We start from the raw sequence: 23,555 nt of genomic DNA, 5'->3' as shown, positions 1-23,555 counted from the left end.
TTGTCGAAATTGGTGAATTAAAAGTGGGCAGTCATAACGACAAATGAACGCCAGAAGAACCTCTTCAAGGTTCTGTTAAGTAGTTTCGTAAGTGTACGCCATGGGGTAGGACCTATGAGTATGCAAGTTATAATGAACTGTCTCGAGTGGGATGGCACAAGATCTGCACGAGGTGAAAGGCGAGACCTTCCATACAACGAAATCTTGTTCCATTGCACGTCGAATGATCGACATAGTTGGTGACGTCATTATGAGATAGCCAGGGGTTTTCAATGGCGAAGAGTACACGGCTGATGCATTTATGGCACGCAACACACGAGTATGACATTGTAGGCAGTGGAAGCCAATGATTCAATATAAAAGTGAGTGCAGCATCAGTCATTACCTCTCGAATCCACTTATTATAAACAGCATTTTATCAAACAAATCATCATGAAACGGCTGCGTTTTGGGGCCATTAATGACACTTACGTACAAAGTCCCGTTTTTTGCAAGACTCAATTGAGTATAAGTCCTCTGCAACAACGCTGCAGAAGTATCAGAGACTAGTACCGAGGGCTAATGGCTTGGTCTTGCACTTTCAAATTAGAGAAAAGAAGGTGGTATGATGCTGTCTGTACGGAGATCGGAATTGATTTCATACATGTATTCTCTTCCTCCTCAAATTTTAGCATAAGGATTATAGAGTCGTCCTTTCAAATGCCATGAAGACTCAAAGCTAAGTGAGTGTACTAAAATGTCCTTTGATACTCGCGTCTGCCACGTACATGACCTATGCGTCACGTAGTCTCATCTAGCGAGTCTGTGGGGTTCGATTGAATTATTGACCATTAACGTGACCTAAAGCCTGCTATTCCCTCATCCATATACCCGTACAGCAATCAGGCTTGTGAATGCGGATCATGCTGCTCTTAAATGATATATCACTCTATCCCGGTCGTCTGACCACCATGGAAACAATATTTCCATAATTTGTCTTTTCCATTGATTTGGAACTAGAAATAATTGTAGATGGATTTTAATGGCATGAATATAAACCATATTGATCATTCAGCCACAGGCAGAATCTCATTTTGTTTTATTCTTATTGGTATAAACAGTCAGGGGAAAAATCATGAGAATATAATGTCTTTGACATCATAGGTAATAAAATTCATCGAAATTCCAGTGCTCATGAGACCTTGAAACACTACAATGAAATAAATTGATAAAGGAGAAAATATGATGATTTGATTCTAGGCAGCTATCCTTTGTATTAGTTTCCACCCTCATGGTAAGGTGGGTGGAATTGTCTCGTTCGGAGAGCGTTTGGAAATAAAGTTGATTATTAGTCGTCTCATGATGGCGCCCAGCACGTTAGAGAATTGACATGTTCTCCTCAATTACCATTTGTAATGAGGAAGATCCGCGTGAATATTCGCTCGTATTCAACATCAGTTGACAATGATCCATCAAAGGCAGACTCACGAATATGTCAAGAACAATCAAGGAAGCTCAGACATGTCTTCGTGAGGCAGACTGATGTAGGCGTTTCTCATCTTCTTTAAATCCTTGTACAAGCAGGTGGTTTCATTGTTACTCTGATGAAAACCGCCAGACGCTTAGCGACAGGTTAATCGTGATGAAGCGAATTCGCACGGCGGCTGCAGGCGCCGCTCTGGATACCGTGTGGAAGAGCAGTGTCAGACATCACGCAAAAAATATTTCCGAGGCTTCGAGACTTATTCGTCTACGGTTATTAATTCCCAGGGTCTGGTTGATGTAGATGAATGTAGTGGTTCTCAAGACACACCAAGTCATCCCGCTGTCTATTGTATATCCGTTGTCAGTATTCACATCTGTTCAATTGAGAGCAACGAAATAATTCCAGCACGTTCATCGGTAGTGCCTGTATCATTAATCGATTTACATCATCCGATCAGGCTTCTAAACAAGCAACTACTATGTTAGTTATCATGAGGTGGTAAGAATGCATCCTCTTAATGATTTGTCGAGTAAGATTGTGCACTTTATCATATACTGAACAGAGAGCAAAACTGTGTTAAAAAAAAAAGTACGAACAAAAAGATCCAGGCAATGTGGTGAAACCGTACATTATAGGCTGATGGTGTGCCGTTCACTCTTAGTTTCGTTTGGCAAAGGCAGAGGGATAAGGTATATTCCATAAATCTAGAGAAATTCGAAGTATCCCTTCCATTGCTACACTAAGGAGGAAAATTGATGATAAAAAGAAAATAAAAGGATGAGTTTAAAAAAAAAATCGATCGACGTTATAACGTACCCAACTCGCGACCAACGTCTGACCCCGTGTATGCAGTCATTTTAGAATTTGTTATATTATCTTCTCTTGATTAAGAAGTTTCAACCTCGTTGATGAGTAATGTTCTTTGAGGGTACACTGATCTATATTGTCAAACCCTTGTCTTGCAAAATGTCAGGTGTGAATAAAATTCTGCTGATATTTTTAACACTTAAAGGCCCACATCAGAGGGGCTACTTCCTGATAAAAAAAGTTTGTTAGTCACCATGACATTGTCCAACTGAGGGCATCGAGGCAAGGAGACAAAGTTGACTTTGAACCCCGGATCTAACCTGGTCACCATGCCGTTATTACCCTGTGGCCGGAAAGATTCGATGAAGCGGGCAGGGCGTGACGGGTAATTTTGGTCACCTGTACCTGTCTCGCTCGACTCCAGGGACATCACACTAGTCTTTAGAATCAGACTGTGTCGAGATATACCTGCTATTATACGCCGTGCCTATTCCAATAAAATTTTTCTTGATTACGGTACGCTGAAATTTCATTTGCTTCTGGTCTTTTTTTTACAAGCAAAAATCTTTTTGTCAAGGTGCTGTTCAGTCATAGTGTAAAGAAAGTATCATATTAATATTTTCATGTTTTCTTTTCTTAGGAAAAGTATAAGATTATAATTCACTGGTATCTTTTAACTAATAAAAGCATTGTGTTAAGTCAACGATTCACCATGGGTATCATTTTACCTTTTGATCTACTTTTGGCTACTTTTGCACTTGTTTATTTTGGCATTGAGAGTGTATTTGAGACAGATTATATAGAAGTCAATTCGAATGGTAAAGAAATGTATGAAGAACTAAAGACTGAATATTTTCTTTGTGTATGCAGATATCGATGAATGTGCGGAAGGAACTGCGAACTGTCCGAGGGGACGTCGGTGCTCGAACACTTACGGAAACTATCTGTGTCTTTGCCAGGAAGGTTATAAATTCCAGTACGTGAATGGAAAGCTAGCGTGTGTAGGTGAGTAGCACTTTGCCAAGCCTTCCACTACGAGGGGTGCATGCGTGCGAGTCACTGTGTTGATGCCCATTTTATGCCTCGTGTGAGAATATGAGTGGTGCAAAAGGGACCTTTTTAACGATGAAATCATCCGTAGTCGAATCAATGTCATGTAAAGCAAAGGGGTATTAAAAAAGTTTCGATTTAAAACACAACAGATTGGTAAACAATCATATCAAAGATAGGACACATAACGAAATTCTTAACCGTTTCATTCATATCAAGAGTTCAAAAGACCGGATTCCGAGTACCTCTTTGGGTCACGTTATTATGACGTCACATTAAGTGCAACAACACTCATTTTAGTTTCTTACTGAATGAGAAGAATGTTTCCTCCCCCAAAGGTAATACTTCAAGTGAATTTGATATCATGACCTCCAATTATAAGAAGAGGAAGTCAAGGTATTCCTATGAAACAACAGTCTTAGTGTTCTCGAATCTTATCCTTAATCCTTCACAAGCGACGTTCTTTATGCAATCATCAATGTTTCACTTATTGCTTGCCTCTTCGCGTTTATCTGGGTTTTAATCGAAAGGGATCTCTCTTTTGGTAAAATGGTCTTTGTTATCCTAATGTGAGAGCATGTGTGATTTTAATGTTTTTTGTAGTGGGTGGGGGAGCGTAGTTATAAATAATTTCACTATCAACGGTATGAGACAAATGATCTTTGTGATTTCAATCGACTTCAGGTATTAATTCTCTTTTTTTTTTGGGGGGGGGGGCATTCATTTCACAAAACTTTAAGGAGGAAAGGCTGGACTGTGATTGTAAAAACTACGGACCTATCAGTATGTGGGTGGGGGAGTTTGGGTGATAATGTATCTGAGTTATGACAAAGTATGTACTTCGTGTACATAGGCCTAAATATGTGTTTATGTGTGTACAGTGCTTGCGTGCAGTTTGTCACATTTTGTGTGTGTGTGTGTGTGTATGTGTGTGTGTTTGTGTGTGTGTGTTTGTGTGTGTGTGCGTGTGTCTGTGTGTGTTTGTGTGTGTAAGACTTTGCTTATGTGTACTTGTTACTGTATTTTTGTCAGAAATGTCATCAAATCACAACAGAAGACATGATGTTTTACTTTTTGAATCTGTATTTTTGATGGTGAAATATTTTTGCCCTATCGCCCAAAGGGGGAAAAATCCATCCCAAATAACAGTAATAAAGAACAACAAAACTCGATACATTTAGCACCTAGCAATATCCTTTTAAGGTTAGAATGATCTATGTATGTATATCTATTTTTTTTCTTTTCTGTCCAAGCTAAGCCAGCATGATGTTTGTGATACGACGCATAAACTGTTTCCTTAACGACCCATCCAGAATGGTTTTATCGTTGGCGTTTGATGGATTAATGCATAATTTATCCAGCTTGTCGTATGGTCCTCAAGGTAGCCTCGGTTATCAGTGGAATAAATGCTTTTAGCACTAGTGAAGAAATTAGAGGAGATTGGAGTCTAGGAAGCAGACATACAACTAAATCTACGCTGACAGAGATGAATCATACATATGAAGAGCTACGATGAAGACACAAAACACAAGACACATAATCGATGTGTCTTGACATTTCTAGTGTGACAAAGAGGGTTTAGCTGGAATATGTATAATGGAGTTTTGACTAGTGAAAATGTGTTGTCAGGAGCATTCTTGACACAATTACAACATGATACTGGAAATAAAGTAAAAACAGTGCCAGTCATGAAAAATTTATGATATCAATCATGGCTGACAACTCTCTAGAAAAAAAATTGCAAATAAAAAGGGTGGAAGAAAAAGTGAAAAGCTTACACTGTTTGCCAATCGTTTGTGACCCACAAAGTATATTTATCCCTTTTTAAGCCATAGATTGTCCGTCAAAAACACCTGACGAAGTGTGACCGCGAAAGACATAATTTCCATTGCAAACAAAATAAGATAGCTTAGTGTGGCCAATCACAGATCTTTATACGCATGTTTGCATGGTTTTATATGAATGTGTGTGTATTTCGTGTGAGTGCTTGTGTATGTAATTCATTGTGCGTGTATGATATTGCAAGTTGCATGTGTGGTAAAAGCGACCTTGTGGTGTTTGATTCTAACTCATCATCTCTAAATTTTCATGATTGTTCTTTGCCCCTTTTTCTCTTAATGCATTCCTTTAATGGATAAATGACGTCACTCAGTCGGTGAAAGTGACAATGATAGCGACTATCACGGTAGGTCAGAAACCGGCCTCGAGCTCCTGGCCGAGGGGGTCGAAGGAGGCCTCTGAGCCTTCCTCGATATTAACGACGAGCACGCTTCGTAGAACACAATAACAGCCGTGACAAATTCGCTTGTTTGAACGTTAACCCCAAAGTCATAAGGACTCAACATTTAACACTGTGGAACACATGTGTCTTACTGTTGAGAGCCGTCGATAGAGTCAAGATTTCTGATTTCTTAGCGCTCTTTAGAAAACACGCAATCAGTACAAACTTTAACGGTTATCTTTACATTTCGTTTTATTCACCTGCAACAACTTTGATCTCAACTTTATCGTTTTTGTTGTGATAAAAAAGCTTAATTTTTTGTTGTTGGTAGCAACCCTTTCAATCTCTGTTTGTGTTCATTTCGTTTTCTTCTTGGAAGAACGCATGTTATCGTTACTTCTCCCCTAAAACAAAGCGATTGCACTCAATATAAAGTAAAGTGCATGTTGGAAGCTGCTTTACAAAGTGTAGAGATATAGATTTCCTGCAAACTTATGATTTTGCAGCGATTTACAACTTATGGTTTACATGCTAAAGAAAGGTCCTTATACCTCAAATATGCATAGAAATTATGTATCAGGCACGAGAATTGAGAACAAAAAAAAAAAACTAAAGATGAAAAAAATCAGCTCTAAACATTAACAGGTAGAATGCCTTAGGAGCGCTCTAACGTATTGATGCATTGTTTCCAACATATGGATTATAGAGTTTTCAACTGCAACACAAGTATATTCAGTTTGATTTTCATTAATTTGCAATATTGGAAAATTATATGTCTGTGATATTTATTTCAGAACGCTAACATCTGAAGCAAATTTCAGTGATGATAGTTTAGTTTTAATATCGCATTTTGTTCTACTAAGACTAACATCAATACACGAAAAGTAAAAATGGTTTTCTCCTATAGGCAAGGGTCATATCGAAACCAAAGGAAATTCTCAACACGGGAACATAAGAAGAATAGAGATTTAAATGCTACATATTCATTTAATATGTCATCATGGAATGTATACAAACCTTTTTTTTTCTTGTCGTTGGCTCGAACACCTGTCACCTTTTCACGTGACAATAGCTTCCTCCTCTATAAAGTCCATGACAAACGGAAGAAGATTGTATTTGACTGTCTACAGACACTGGTACTATGCCAAGCCAAATGGTTTCTCCCTTATTGTTTCCTGCAATAGGTTATATGTGCAGTCCTTGTGACCTTTTGACCTGCCCTCAGCATTTGCTTCTTTTTGTTTTTTGTTTTTTGCAGTGATTGTTTCAGTTCTTGCTTGTGTGAGCTGTGTTGATATGTTTTCTCGTGCTTTTTTTTTCGGTGAATCGTTATCATTATTAGAAGCTTGATATAAAAACACTTTGTACTGATTACTGTAGTTAGATAGTTAGATATATACCTTCAAAGTATAGAACGGATCACATATATCAAAGTTAATTGCGTGTGACTGATACTTGCTTATATCAAAATGGTCTACATAAATACCGGTCTGTGATTGGTCTTAATGTATCACGTGACCGATGCAGCGAGGATCAAAATCGTTAAAGTGCGAGCAGTTGCGTCAGGTAATACAATTTGGGAATTTGACTGGCTGCCGATGGGGAGAAAATAAAATAATATGTATTTATGTGGACCATAATATTACATATATTGCCTTGCCTATCGCTGTTATATGACACTTAACAGTCCTTTGTGAGTTATATTTTCCCCTCGAGACAATATTTTCACTCAACCCTACTTTCTGCAATGTTCTACGGGAAAATATAATCTCTTAGGGAATATACAATTCCCGAGGGGTTCAAGTGTTATATTACACCTCTAAAAAGTCAATATATCTGTATATTCTGATGCGCGCGAGTTTATACACGCTGTGAATTACTTAACAAGATAATTTGCTAATCTATATAGTATATTTCACCACCAAGAATCTGTGGATAACTCGTGTTCTCTAGCATGTTTCCAGATTCACAACGAATCATTATAAAACTGCCATTCTCGCGAGTTGTCTGATTTGTGCATTCTAACGCTTGCTACCTTGTTAACAGTTATCAGTTTTTTTTCCCTATTTGTTTTTCTTTTAGCAATTATTGCTGAATGGTAACTGCTTGTGAAGTTCCCAATATTCTTCCAGAGAAAATATCTCAATATTTAATCAGCAGACGTAGGCAAGTGTAACAGACAAACGGGATATAATTATTTTCTTAAGATATTCCACAAGTTCTCAAAGCTCTAATTCTAATACTTATTTCCAATCTAATTCATAGACTTGGACAGGTGTAACAGGCGACTCGTATATCTGATATTTCTTAAGATCTCATAGCTCTAATTTGGTTCTTTTCCCCTCGTGATTCACGTTGTGATACCCGTTGATACGATTATCCCCATGCCTGATAAAACATTCACAGCTGTAGGTGTAAGGGGATATTGAGGAAGTCAATAGCCAGGGACCAGTAACTTGAATCGTTGTAATTTTGTAAAATTGCTTTCTGTGTGTACATTCCCTTTATGAGAAAATAAATACTTGGTTGTATATAAAAAAGTGATGCATCAAAACAAACAGCTTATGCTGTGACAGCTTTTTGTTTTTAATGCTTTTTTTTTCTAGTCTGCAATATCTTTGCCACCTCTGCCGTGTTATTTCCAAATCGCCTGATAAGTGTCATGAAGCATCAAAAGTTCAAAGGTTAAAACGAGTTCAAGACGTAAACGTACTCTTTTCGATCTGTACAAACGATGTGATATGCCTTGTTTATAGTGTGGTATTGTTTTTGTCATGCATAAAACGTTGACGTTCTCATTGTGGGATAAATGAAATGTCAATGAATATATCCCATCAAACACTATACAGTGACTATGGACCATAGTTTGTGTGCCGACTTTATGTTGTAGGACAGTTTCAAAGCTAACTTGATCTAGTTTAACTGAACATTCATAACATCCTAAGTATTATCCTTACCAGAGAGGGCAAAATATTTTTTGCATAATAAAAAATGTTAGTAGACCAGGTAGGAGGGTTATTTATTCATTTACCGGAAACATAGTATGTGTTTTATTTTATTTTTTTTTGTCGGCATAACATCCATGCTGACACCAAGAACTAAACCCATTGTTGCCCTAAAGTCAAATGGGTGAACGTCATGAGTCTGAAACCCACGAGTCATATACAGCCCTCGAGTTATACGGCCCACGAGCTCGACACTAATCAAATAAGGCCCACATGTCTGACACTAGGCAAACAAGGTCCGCTAGTCCAACACTGGGCAGAAAGCTGTGAGCCGTATGACTCGTGGGCTGTATGACTTATGGACTTTTTTTCAATGTCGAGCTCATGGGCTGTATGACTCGTGGGCGTTGGGCTCGTGGGATGACCCCAGTCAAACTGAGGAGTGTTGTCAGTTGTCACATATCTCAATTTCTTGACAAGAAAAGTTATACCGTGTCATGTTTCTGATTTAACCGAGGACACAGGTGTATCAATTATTATTATTATCAACCACCATGTAAGGGGCTAATCATAAGTTCCATTGAAGATGCGTTATTCTCCACCGTAATGTAGACCAATTGGTATGCTTACACCTTATAAGAGCCTCTCTCTACCCTCGAAAAAGTGAACGAGATTTCGTTTCATACGTATCCTTGTCTGTAAGTTGTAGAAATAAGAATATGTTACGATGAAAGGAAAAGTACTACAATAAAAACTGAACTCTTTAGATTGCCTATAACACATCATGTATATACATACTCATTTTGCGTGTTTGTTGTATAGAACTTTCAGACTTGTATGGGTGAGAATTAAAGAAGATTTGCTGACAATTCGTGTCGTACAGATAACTTTCTTTCTTGCAAGTTATCATCATCCCCAACATCACGTGGTAGGCCTATATACCACGTGTGCATTTGTGGGTGGTCGGAAAAGATATGTGAATTGGCAGCAGGCAGATTTTAAAAACCCTACGGACAAAATGTAGCCTGCTATGGTAAGAACATAATCCACTGCTCGACGTACTGCCCCATATACTGGTACACAGTACTGTAAAAAGGGCGAAGCAAATCGTGAGACAAAGCAAAGGGACTCATGACACAATCTCAATCCAAACAACAACAACAACAACAACAACAACAACAACAACAACAACAACAACTACTACTACTACTACTACTACTACTACTACTACTACTACTACTACTACTACTTCTACTACTAACGACTACAACAACTACGACTGCAACTACAACTACAAATGCAACTACAAGCGCAAGTACAAGTACAAGTACAGATACAAGTACAACTACAACTTCCACAATGCAAAAGAGTGTGTAACAAATCAGTACATATTCTGCTAATTAGGCCTTTTTCATGACTCAAATGCTGATATAATACGTTTAAGTGTTAATAGGCTATCGCGCGGGTTACAACCCCCCCCCCCCCCCCACCCCACCCCACCCCGTCCCACCCTCCCCCATCTTCGGCAGATGAGAACGTCGACTATCCAACCCAAACACAAACCCGTGATATAACGGCAGAATTTTCCCGTGAAACACCTTCCTCCATTTCTCCACTTGTCGTGCATCTTTCAAAACACATACACCATCTCTACATCAGCACGTCTATCATAGCTGACTCTAAAACCAAAATAAGACTTAAACCAGGTGTGAACAGATACATTATGATTATTATTCATGACGCAAGACGCAAGACGAGGAATAAAAAGTTGCTCCACCATCCGCTATATGGTTTGAGCAGATGCATACATTTGTACGTTTCACAATGACTATTATAAGTGTTGATAGAATTAGCACTGAGAGGAAAAAAATAACAACAACTTCAACACAACAAGTTACTCTCGATGTAAGCGCCTAAATACTTTAGTAACTAGTAACTGTAATTGCTATTGGCAGAGTCAATTGATATCATTGCTGTCATCTTGACTTACCTCAAACCCTGAAAGCGCGATATTCTATAGACACTTTACAAAGTTTTAACAAAAAGAAAAAGAACCGGGAATCATTTCCCTGCGGGAGGGATCCGAGGAAGCGCAATTAACCACAATAGCAGTTTTTGACGTCAATGTCCAGGTCAGTGTATGAGAAATGTCTGTCCGTTGGTGCTCCCATTAACCGCTCGCCCTCCCCAAAGACAGACGACAGACAGAATGTAAACAAGCAAAACAGTAATTAAGCGCGGCGCTCTGTACGGTTACAATTCATAACCAGAAAGAGGACTAGTCTACTGACTTTAAAGAATGGAGCAAAAGGCAAAAACTTTCAACAGAAACCATTCATACCATGTTACCACAGAACCTACGAGTCTGTTTTCATAATGTCCAGGTGTCTGTGATTATATACGATACTTACAAGTGACATGATACTTAGAAGTGTGCCCCAAATACACACAGTCAAGTATTACTGGCCATTGAATACGAAATTCTATGCAACGAGAACCATGTGTGACGTGTGCTTTTTTATTCAACGTTAACATCGATATTATGAATAGGTGCTCGTTTACTTTCACTAAAAAAAAAGCATCAATGGTCTAATTCTTCATTGACATAATTGAGGCACATGTATGTCAAGTCCAGATTGGATATATTTGAGGCACATGAATACGATGAATGTCAAGTCCAGATTGGCTCAAGACGGATTAACTTTTGTATCTCGTATGAATAAAAGAAAATAAACACAAACTCATTTTCAAGGTAAAGCATTCACCTCGATGATGATTAAAAATACATGTTTGTGGCAAAATATCAGCTTCTGAGAAAGTCAAATTTCTTTCACGCTTTTTCCTCTCTTTCCCTCCTTAGACTCTCTTACAACTTGCAGTGAAAGGTATATTGACGTTTTCCCTTTTCTCGGAAATTACTGTCGGAAATTTCAAGACCACACTAATTTCCTTCACTCCACAAATTAAACTGCGTGGGTCAGCGTATATAACAAGGAAATCCTGGGTCGGACTTAATTACCAAGTTGAAATAACTATCCTCAGAACAGCGAAGGCTGAGGTTAAACTCGGCTCAATAGTGGTCTGAGATGTACGTGATTTGGAGAAATTTCAACCGCATTTTCACCGGTAATATCAAGATTTTATTATTTAACTTAAACTCAACTCGTGCAATTATCGTGCGATCTATTCCCGACTTTCCCTCTCTCTGTAAGAAGAATTTGCAAAACTGAAGAAAGGAAAAAGAGAGAGAAGAAATGAAAGCTTGAATTTGGATGTTTTCAGGAAATCTCAGTAGCCCTTGTCGAAGTGAAGTGTGTACAATGATTATACGCGCAAATGTTTTCTGAATAGGATATATAAACTATACATTTCAATTCAAGTCAAGTCCAGTCAATTCATTTCATTTATTTTCATTCTTTTTCCAACGTCTTCTCGTCGGAGGTAGAACGTATTTATTGAATACCATCTTTTCAGTAGTACGTATTTTAATGAGACCACACATGAAACAGACTCTTTATGATAGGTTCTCACTCTAGATTCTAGGTTGAATGTCAGAACTAAACAACCAGAAAAAATAAACTCTGTTCAGTTATTTAGCATACCAACCCCCAAAACAAAAACAAAACAAAAACAAAAACAAAACAAACCCTTCTTTCTTGACAAGTAACAAAAATCGTTGCATGATAAACGCATGGAGACTTTTCAACTTTAAATTGACAAGAATTCAATTACCCTGCGGCGGTGATCTAATGCTACGACTTTAATAACTTATCTCTCAATACCTGCATAATAACATTCAACAATATTCCTAGTAAACAAGATCAAATTCGGTTAATTGTTTTCATGGGAGCAAATTACTCGATTAGTATCAATTGACCATTTCTCAATTCAGTCAAGGATACCTATTCAGAAATGGAGTCATTAATGGATCACACAAAGGAAATTTGTATGCAAGAGTCTAGCCAAAACATCATAGCCTTCCATGATTTCTACGTAGGTCGCTTGAAACCAAAATGGGGGTTGGGGGCCTAATGAATAGGGCCTTCTGGGGAAAAGGAATAATATTTGTGAAATAGGGAATAACATGAATTAGGAGAAAATCCTCATCCAATTTTTCAACTTGTTTACCATGGAAATGGCTGTAGTAAAACACGGATCATAAAACTGTCAAATTGCACAAATTTCAGTCCTTCTGAGCAAGGCTAATGCCCACATACGTCTCAGCGTTTGTGTGAGGTTATACCACGCATACGTATCGTGTGAGTGAATCTTACCAAACTAAATAATCTTTCTTATGTAATATTTCTTGCAATTTCGACAGCCATGTAAGCATCCTTTCTGTCAAAGAGAAAAGTCAAAGAAAAGGGGGAATAGATTTTTGTTTATAGTTCACTATTTTTTATCCGATTGCTTATAAGTGAATGCATAAAATACAGAATTTTGTCACGAAACGCGTAATCTCCATTCTTATTTATTTGAGATATTTACGATTAAAGCTGATAAAACAAAGAAAATAGCAAGAAAATATGGGATTTTTTTCATCATAACTTCAAAAAAATCTTTGTTATTTAGCAAGTAAGGTATTGCTGGAAGGTTTTTATTTTGCTCTATCTGATGATGGACTTACTTAAAATTGTTAGATAATGGCGCTCAACCAGTTTTACGATCAAACCCTTCAGTATAGTTTCGTGACACGCCACTCTTTTATAACACTCCAGAAAAGTACCCCTGCGACATGCAACCCTTGAATCCAAGAAGACATTTAAATTAATCATCTTTTTTCGATTGGCCAATGACGGAGAAACAAAGATTATGACAAAAATTATGTCAAAGATTGATGCGTTTACCTCACTCGCGGCTCTTGAACATAACCAACTAGAGTACTTAGCGACACGTCAATAATGGGCTCGTCGTTTTGTCATAATCAGAATTAATTTGATTAATTTTGCGTCAAAACTTTTGGTTTTCACTCAGTGGCGATACCTTTCCAAAGTCTGGCGGGATGCTAAGCTGTAGACGCACCATTGCAATGTTATGATCTAAAAACTATAAGAGATTTTTGCCTCTTTTCGATGATCTTTGATGTGAAGTTAAATCCATTCTCCTCTTTGTATACATCGTCTCCAGTATAACTTTGTAATGAAGCATAAAAATTAAAAAAGGCCATATGGACATTTCATGGATCTCGATTTCACAAGAGCAAAGGAAAATACGTAAAACAAGAAACGCACGCAAAAAATTATATCAAAGCAAATAAAACAATGCAGAAACAACATACAGACGTCATTTCGAGATGCCAGCATCAAACTCCTGCTCTCCATTCGAAAGGCAGAATAATAGATACACGTCATTAAGTGAATATCAGCTATTTACCCATAGTTGGCATTATCCTGTTGGATTCGCATCAATAAAAGTAATAGTAGGCACGCATGGAAGCAGCAGCAGCAGCAGCAGCAGTAGTAGTAGAAGTAGTAGTAGTAGTAGTAGTAGTTGTTGTTGTTGTTGTCGTAGTGTGTTGCTTAACAACGAGTTTCGAGTTATGTAGTAGGTAAGTAGTAGTAGTAGTGGTAGTAGTAGTAGTAGTAGTAGTAGAAATAGTAGCGGCATTATTATCATGATTATTATAGTTATTATGATTATGATTATGATTATGATTATGATTATTATCATTATTATTATTATTATTATTATTATTATTATTATTATTGTTATTGTTATGATGATGATGATGATTATCATAATAATAATAATAATAATAATTATTATTATTATTATTATTATTATTATTAATATTATTATTACTATTACTATTATCATTATCATCATTATCATTAGTAGTAGCAGTAGTAAAGAAATAGTAGTACTTCATGGTGTAGATGTAGCAGCAGCCCAAGGAAATAAAGATGTAGTTGTAGTTGCAGCAGGAAGAGTAGTGATGTATTGTAGCAATACATTTGATACAATTTTTATATCAAAATCATGACCATACACGTTGTACACTGAGACAGCTACAAGTGTACGTTATCATTCGGCAATACAAAGCACAAGGTAACTATCCTGCCCTGTGGAATTCACCTTGCGGGCACGAGGGAAATATCCGTGAGTATGTCTGTGATCGTGAGTCATGTAATAACCGTCACTTCCGCAATGTCTGCACGTCGGTGAGCCACCATCCGCCTCAAGTTCGGATCGGATACCTATCCATTTCCTTCGGACCATCCTCCGCTTCAATTCTCCTCGATACACATGGGCAGTGCGTGCCTAAACGGTTTATGCGCCGCATTTCAACATTTTCAGCCAGGTGGATAATCGGAAATGCCTGCCATAGGTTGTGTAGTATAACTTCGAATAATCGACTCCTTACTAGATTGAACTATGTCTTGATACTTTACAGTGAATTCAGTTGAACAACATTTCAGGCAAAACAAAACAAAAAAAATTAGAAAAAGGGAAAAGCAAGCAGAGCTAAAACTCAGGATCTTATTTCATCGTAACATTGAATTATGTACCATCAGAGGTCTAACTCTATTTCCTCTTGCAAATATACTATCAGAAATAATTAACTCGAAGAGAAAAAAAAATGTCAATTACGATATGAAGAATTTGACTGCAAAATAGGTTAAACGTCATTTTTAAGCTTTTAAATGTAAGTCCGTCATCAGATAGAGGATAAAAAACCTTTCCTTTCGTTGCCTTTCTTTTCGTTTTGCCATCAGACTCTTTATAAGGTTCCCTCAAAAGATATCAAAAAACAAGCTATAGTCTCACACGACATTAACAGTGATGTGGTAAACACTTCCCATAGTTCCCGTGGCAACTAGATCGATCTTGCCAAAGTGAAATCTGTGACAAAAATATTCTTCTCAAAACCACAGTTTACAAGTGGATTTCGATAATGGCACTTTTTGGTATCTTGCCAAACAGGATTGATAATAAACGTGCTTATGCTGGCTGTGGAGGGAGCCCTCGTATTGAAAAGGACACAATGATCTTGATCAAGACGCTACTGTTAAAGGGGAAATCCAGTCCCAAAATAAGTTAGTCTGATAAAAAAGAATAAAATCTTACGATTTCAACGGTAAAACTTTGAAATTTTGAAGTTTTGCTAATTTCTGCAAAACAGTAACGTTCTTGTACAGTGGGTATGAATATGCAAATGAGTGAGCTAACCATGTCATACCCACACAATTTTCCGTTGATCGTGTACAAGAAATGACGAAAATTCAGTGTTTCTGCCATTGTAGTCTGACACATGATGTTATTCCTGGTTGCATAACCTCAGAATAGTGATCAGTTACGTATACGAAGATTTGAGCCTCGGGCATAATTGCGTTTGAATAAAAAACTGGAAATTTTACAATTTTACGTACAAACTATATGGTAAGTTATGAGGGGATGACATGCTCACTTTGCCATCTGCATATTCATATTGACTGTTCAAGAACTGTTTCCCCCAAAAAATTGCGAAACTTCAAAATGTCATAACTTATTCCATATTTTTCGTCCGATTTTGATCAAAGTTTTACCGTTGAACTCGTAATATTTTGCTCTTTCTTATCAGACTAAGTTGTATTTTGAATGGATTTCCCCTTTAAACCTGGCTCAGACGTTTTACAGACCGGAAATAATACTGACTTATTGCTTTCCTCACAAATCTGCTGAAACAGATCGCAAAGGGCTTCCAACCCATCTGACAAAATTTGGTCCAGAGCCATGCTGAACTCTGTATCTCGAGGGAAATATCTGGATGAGAGATATAAAGTGTTTCCTCTATTGCTATGAGTCACACACGCTATCATTACCTCAAACATCGTACATTATGATACTGATATTGCAATATGACATGTACTGAAAGGAGATCACCATTGGTTATGCGGATTATTGCTGTCTACGGCAGCAATCGACTTAGTTAGTTTGTTGATAACGACTCGACAACAGCGAAGGCAGTTTATCCACAATACATGTATTTATTAATTCCACAGCAAACGAAAAATCGCAAGGTTCGGTCTACTAGAATTTAATCCACGTGGTCAAATAAGAAAAAATGAAGTTCAGTGAAATCTTCTACACCCCTATTTCTTACATTATGAAATGCTACTTTTCTTATGTATTGATATTTGACGACAAATCTTATTCGTATGGTAATGAACAAGAAACTGGCTAAGGAATTGGATATTCACGTTCTGGTTATTGATTTATCTTTTAGTAAATAACTGTTTATTATCCATAGTGTCTTCATAATTCGCCCATATCTGTACATCACAACTAATCAAACTTTCTCTTTCTTATTGTTGTGACTCTTAGTAGGTGGAAGCCTTTAATGTCTCTATAAGTCCCTAAATGTACAAAGAACAATCTTCATATAGGAACAGCAGGATTTCATTTGAAAACGTAAATAGGGTCACCCCTTCGGGCCAACGTTTAGGTTCACATCCACTCGAGCAGCTTGTGCAGAAGCCCCCGCCATTGAGGGCGTATACGTCAAACACTCAAACCTACAATATTAGAAGCATACGCTAATGGGCGCAGGAAAGTGCATTGACATGGGACGGACAGTAGAGGTTTCACTTATCAACTTTGTCGACGATCTCATCGAAGAGAGGTTGTACATCATGCGTGTGTCATACTTTATCATACCAAGAAGACACAGCAGAAAACTCAAAACATATTTGTGGATGGTTCCTATACTATCCTTTGTGTTAATCTTGGTATACATGAAGATCAGATGCACGATTTATTGATATGAATATTTGTTTGGAGCCTGCGTGAAGGTGTGTCGCAGTGTCGTGTCGCGGTGTCGTGTCTTGGTGGTGATGTCAGAGTCGACATCGATGATGTCAGTGTTCATGATAATGATGTAGATGATAATGACTATACGTGAATAGTGTACAAATGGTAACGAAGAAGATGGAGATGATGATGACGATGTCGATGACAATGATGATGATGATGATGATGTCGATGATGAGGCTGATTATGATGATAATGATGTCGATAATGGTGATAATGAGGAAAATGATGATGATGATGATGATGATGTCGATTTTGAGGATAATGATGATATTGATGAAGGTGATGATGGAAGTAAGAATGGTGATGATAACGACCCTCATCAAGAAGCTGCTGATGATCATGAAGATGATGTTGACAATGATGACGATTAAGATGATGACGATTTCGACGCTGAATAGATGACGAAGACGTGCATGCTTTTGACCGTGGCGTCAAACTCATAAATTAGCTGATGAAAGAATCTACGTTAAGGTTTACGTGATACACAGGCAGCAATACAGATTTCATCCTAAGGGAGACTTGGGGATTTTTTTTTTTCGGATTCAATCTTTGTTATCAATCACCATTGCGTGTCAAAGTTCCATTCATGCACATTTCCTGGAAATTGCAGTACCGCTGTTGTTGTTTTGACTTGCAAATTAAGTTTGTCAACACCAACGAAAGAAATGATAATACACAAATAAGCTGCCAAGAGAGAGAGAGAGAGGAGAGAAAGAGAAAGAGAAAGAGGGAAAGAGGAAAATTATTACCCCGGCACACTTTACTCGATCTGGGTCGACTCTTCGCACGACTCTGGGGAATTCACACTGCGGAATCTGAAATCTGTCATGTAGAGTAATATCATAGCGAAACATTTGTCATGGACAGTAATGGAGGGGGAATAAAAGGTACAGGCAAAAAGTAGCGTTATGAGCAAGCACATAGATATGTAAATTTTACAAGTGCTTCCTCCAATCGCACAGCACCATCATTTCAATCATGTCAATGTTGTCGAAAAGATTTGAGATACGTGAAATTTCTGTTTCGTATGGATAGATTTTGATAATTGGAGTGTAGGCATTATTTTGATGCTACGTTATTGTGAATTCTCGAGAACAAATGACGCCGAACCGGATGTTTGAAGCCCTTTGATCAAGGTCCAGCTGACCGGGATGCCAAAATGAATTTATTCTGTTTCCAGTATCATTTTTGGGCGATGTACTAGATCTGTGATTCTTTATTTCTTTGGTAGACAGATGTAAAGGTATACGATGTTTCTATTGAACGAAGAGTTGTTTTTTTCGCCCAAATCCCGCTCATTAATGTATTATATCTCACTTATCGATTATGAATGAGACCAAGAGATAATGTTACAGAGGTAAGGCATTGATTATTACTTTTAGCTTCATCATAATTATCACTGCCACGAAATTTCCGTATACTGTCAATATTTTGCAAACTTATACATTATATAGGCCTATTACAATGTGATGTATTTCATGCATTCAAGTTCTGTAAAATTTTTAACTGTTTCTGCTGGAAATAGGAAGAAAATGAATGAATGCATGAATGAATGAATGAATGAATGAATGAATGAATGAATGAATGAATGAATGAATGAGTGGCTTCAGCTCAGTTTGTAGTGCCAGTGCCGGGCAAGCATGGGTAGGTGACGCGTGTTCAAGTACCAGACAGCTTCCTTCTTTGGCAATGGATATTTACAATGATACCGATCGAGCATACGATAGTTACAGGAAGAAACGAAATCGTGAGAAATTTTGATTGATCCTAATTGATTGTGACTGACTTTGATTTGATCTTCTTTGCCGAGCAGACGACAACGAGTGTGCCGCCAACAGAGGCAAGTGCGACGCCAACGCCTACTGCCAGAATCTGTCTGGAGGATACCGCTGCGTCTGCAACACGGGATACGTAGGCACGGGCGAACGGTGTCTACCACTTTGTAAGTAATGAAAGACTGTGTGTCAAAGCTATGCACCTTCTTGTACCTCGTCATAGAAATAATGTCAACAAAAATGAACACCAGCAATTTAATGTCGGGCAAATTCATGTGGATATGCTTTATAATACGTCTATGATAAATCATGGGAACTCTGAGCATTAAGATTTCTCAACTTGTTAGTATTTTGCAAGTATTTGCTGTTGACTCATGGCCACTATACTGATAAAGAAGACAATACGAATTTCCATTTCATGTCATGGCGTGCTATCTACTTTCAACTCTTTGAAGTCAGTGCGACGGATGTTATGATCATTCATATTCATGATATTAATGACAAGCCAGTAGAGAGTAGGAGTCCGAATTGGTCATAAAGATACTGGATGTCTTGCTCAGCTGGTACCCATCACAAACAACGACATCATCAACGACGACGACGACGACGACGACGACAACAACAACAACAGCAACAATAAAAACAACAACAATAAAAACAACAACAACAACAACAACAACTCTTTCAATCAAGGACGAGACTAACGTTGTCATGACTCTGTAATTCATTTTGTTGTTTTTGTGCATTATAACGCAAACAATGCATAGGTTGTTTTTCCCCCTATTAATCGTTTCATTGCTTTATTGGTCACCGCAGCTCTCGACACATGCGCAGACAAACCTTGTTTCGAAGGAGTCAGGTGTACGAATATTAGGATCGATGTTAACTCCCTGGACTACGACTCGGGAGAGCCCGCCAAGCGATACGAGTGTGGTCCTTGCCCCCCTGGCTTCGAGGGTACCGATGGTATCAACTGTGAAGGTAAGGTGGAATGATAGGGTACCGATTACACCACCTTTACTGTGAATTGAGGGTCCGAGAGGGTACCAGTGCTTTAAAGTGTGAAGATGGGAGGGTGTGAGGTTAAGGTTAATGTTAGGGTACCAATGGTGGTATCATCATTCTTTGGAGGGCATTAAGTCGATAAGACGATACCAAATTTGAAATCTTTAAATGATGTGAGAGGATAAGAGGGTACCAATGGTATCAACTGTGGAGGTGCGGTTGGTGAGAGGGTGCCAACACTAACAATGGACGTGGAGGGGATAAGAGCGTACCCTCCAGTGGTATCGACAGTTGTGGTAAGGTGATGAGAGGGTACCATGTTATTGTATCAGCTCTGGAAGTAAAGGGATGGGAGGATTCTAGTGATATTAATTCTGGGGATTAAAAGAGATGACAGGGTACCATTGGTAAAAACTTGGAGGTATAGGGGGATAAGAACCTATATCCCCCAACGGTATCGACAGTTGTGGCAGGGAGGTGGAAGAGAGAATTAGAAGGTTCCATGTGCCAGCTCTGGAGGTAAGGGGATGGGAGGTAGATAACTACTGGTGTAAACCCTGGAAGTAAGGGGTTGAGAGGGTACCAGGGGCAACAGTTGTGGAGGTAAGAGAATAAAAACGTATCTCCAATGCTATCCACAGTCGTGGTAATGGGGTACCAATATTGTGTCAGCTCTGGAGGTAAGGGGATAGGAGGGTACTACTGGAATCAGGGTACCAGGGCAACAATTTTGTGAAGAGTGTACCACCAATGGTATCGATAGTCTTTGAATGGAGATGAGAGGGTACCGGTGGTGTCAACTCTTGAGGTAAGTGACGGAAGGGTACCAATGGTATTAAATGTGGAGTTAAAGGGGATGCGACATTACCAGTGGTACCATCTGTTGAGATAATGTATGAGAGGGTGACAGCTGTAAACGGTAGGAGGGTGAACACTAAAAATGGAGTACCAAACGATAAGCTATAAACTGGCTTCTCAACTATACTCGCGCAAGTAAATTATTTAATCGCATAGCAGGATACGGCCAAGTTTCCATTGAAGGAGAAGTGAAGATATTTTCTATCGAAATTTATTTCATTGATTAAAACTAACTTTTGCCAAGACACATCCTACGAGAATTAAATATCTCTTGGCTTTTGGCAAATATTTTCATACACAACATTCAAAGCATTTAATTACGCAAAACACAGATAATCAATGGAAACTAATAAGCAAAAAGCAAATGCTGCTCATTTTGCCTTTCATACTTCAGAATCTCGAATGTCGAAAAGATGATTTCTGCAAACTCTTCATAAAACTATTAAGTTGTTCTGTGCAATGTTACGCCAATGATTACACACTGTAATGAAAAAAGAAAATCAAAGACGATATATAAAAAGAATAATAAAGTCACTCTTGTAACCGATACTCATACTGTCGTAGTGAACAAATATTTTGAGTTGAGATATATGTATTGATTGAAACAGTGGCTGGAAGTGACATGAAAGCAAGGTTGTATTTCCTACTCTAACAAACTATCGTCAATACTTTGATGTAATCATTTTTAAAACAAGATTGAATAACCGATGTCGATTGGTCAATGTATCTATTGTTCTTTAGCCAGGAATGTTGACGTCACTATCCTAGTCTTGGAGCAAGTCGGTGGCGCGCCGGTGTCTGGTGCCAGGATCCGTACCTACGATATCCGCCAAGGCGGGGATGCTGCCCTCAACGAAGTCTTCACCCAGCTCAACGGCGTGGCGAAGATTCCAGTACCGAACGACGCCAGCATCATCGTTGTCGCCTCTAAGCCTGGTCATCCCACGACATCGACGTCATTTGATGTCCGCAATAACGAGAGTAAGTCACAGTCTTATTAAAGGGATGGTAGAGTTTTGATGGAGATGGGGCTTTATGTTTCCAACATTTTTTGTCAGATAATGAGAAACCTCTCATGAAATATGAAAGAGCAAATCTTAAGACGAATTCAAACTTTACTCGATAAAAATTGGTTTTAAAATGGCTGAGATATTTCAAACAAAGCGATCCTGATAAAAGGTGAGACCCATCTTTTATAAGGATCGTTTTGTTTTACTTTGTTTTTGGCTATCTCAGCAATTTCAAAACTGATTTTCATCAAGTAAACTTTGAATTCCCCTTTGTAGTATTGTATGATCTTTAACATTTCATAAGTGGTTCATTGTACCTCGTAAAAAAACAGTAAAGCTGAATCTATGATCCCAACCAACACTATGGCATCCCTTTAAAGTTCTTTAAAAAAACGGTAATACACAAAACAAGCTATAACAATAATATATTCTAATCGAAGCAATATCGTTGTTTTTTATATTTATACCGTTATAAGCACTATTAATATTGTTATCATTATTGTTGCTATCAACACTTTCATCCTGAATAAATGATGAAATATTTATTATAAATGGGATATGATTATGCTGTACTTATGGAAATTGGTACGAACACATTAAATCAGCGAGAAAAGATTATTTCTTTATCTTTCGGGAAAGGTTGATCATTAATACTAAAAATAAAGATGCCGTTGCCCTCTTACTTACTCGTTTGAAAAAAAAAAAGAATATTGAACAAAAGTGCACAATGATAAGTTACGATTAAACGTTAGTCTGATATGAGAGGAAACCGTGTTGAATGATTACCATGAGTTTATTTGAAAAATAAGAATTCATTTCTAAAGCCATGAAAAATATTTGTGCAGTTATTGACGAATTGAAAGTAAAGTTGTAACGCTGCGTCCACCACGATATACTATTGATGAATATGAAAATAAGTGATGAAAGATTGAAAGGGGAGCTTAGAAATATCATGCATGATGCAATGGTTTCATAACCATCGTCGTTTATGACGTACATCGGTGCCTATTACTTCGAACACTGTGCTGATACTCCTTGAGGGAATTCAGTAAATCCGCAATACATCTCAGCGGGATCATCCTGATGGATGATTCGTAATCATCGTCAATCACTGATGATCGATCGCTTCCCAGCGACGGAATCATCAGCATCTATTTCATGTCCTTCTCGATGTGAATGGGTCGTTAAGATGTGATTAATAAAGCCAGCCCGGGCCATATTCCAACAACCTGTCATATAATAGTTAGTCTCGGCTTAGTTCTATGGTCTCAGATACAATTGTTTTCTCTTCCCCTACCACCGCCATCACTAAGGCGAAACGACATTGGCAGACAAACTAATCAGAAGACACTTCTGATGTAGAATCAAGGGGGGGGGGGGGGGAGGGGGGGTGGAGGATCATGTGAATAGAGTATGTAAAGGGGTAGATCGCAGTCATTAAGGGGGGGGGGGAGTCATGTATTCGATCAAGATACTGACAGATGAAAACGTACATAAAAGAAAATACGTTAGCAAGAAAGACTTAAATTTAAATGGAGAATAACACGCTCACAAAACATGAAAGGTTTTGGTCCACAAAACCTGATCAGAGCGCACTGAATGTTCATAATAATGGACGAAAACTCA

The 23,555-nt window shown here is 38.1% G+C and overlaps 1 protein-coding gene across 1 annotated transcript in view; it reads left to right on the top strand.

The window, feature by feature from the left end:
* LOC139736023 (uncharacterized) overlaps positions 1 to 23,555 on the top strand; it is a 144,765-nt gene that overhangs the window by 108,532 nt on the left and 12,678 nt on the right. Inside the window, exons 6-9 of the mRNA XM_071646770.1 lie at positions 3,143 to 3,277; positions 19,095 to 19,223; positions 19,873 to 20,037; positions 21,661 to 21,900. Of these exons, the coding sequence (XP_071502871.1) occupies positions 3,143 to 3,277; positions 19,095 to 19,223; positions 19,873 to 20,037; positions 21,661 to 21,900 (669 nt within the window). The remainder of the gene's footprint in view (positions 1 to 3,142; positions 3,278 to 19,094; positions 19,224 to 19,872; positions 20,038 to 21,660; positions 21,901 to 23,555) is intronic.

The sequence above is a fragment of the Diadema antillarum genome, unplaced genomic scaffold (genome assembly GCF_040938485.1).
Source record: "Diadema antillarum isolate AM-2024a unplaced genomic scaffold, OU_Dant_1.0 seq00000619_RagTag, whole genome shotgun sequence".
In the NCBI taxonomy this organism is placed as follows: Eukaryota; Metazoa; Echinodermata; class Echinoidea; order Diadematoida; family Diadematidae; genus Diadema; species Diadema antillarum.
The sequence above is the reverse complement of the archived record's forward strand: the minus strand, read 5'-3'. Positions and strand labels throughout refer to the sequence as shown.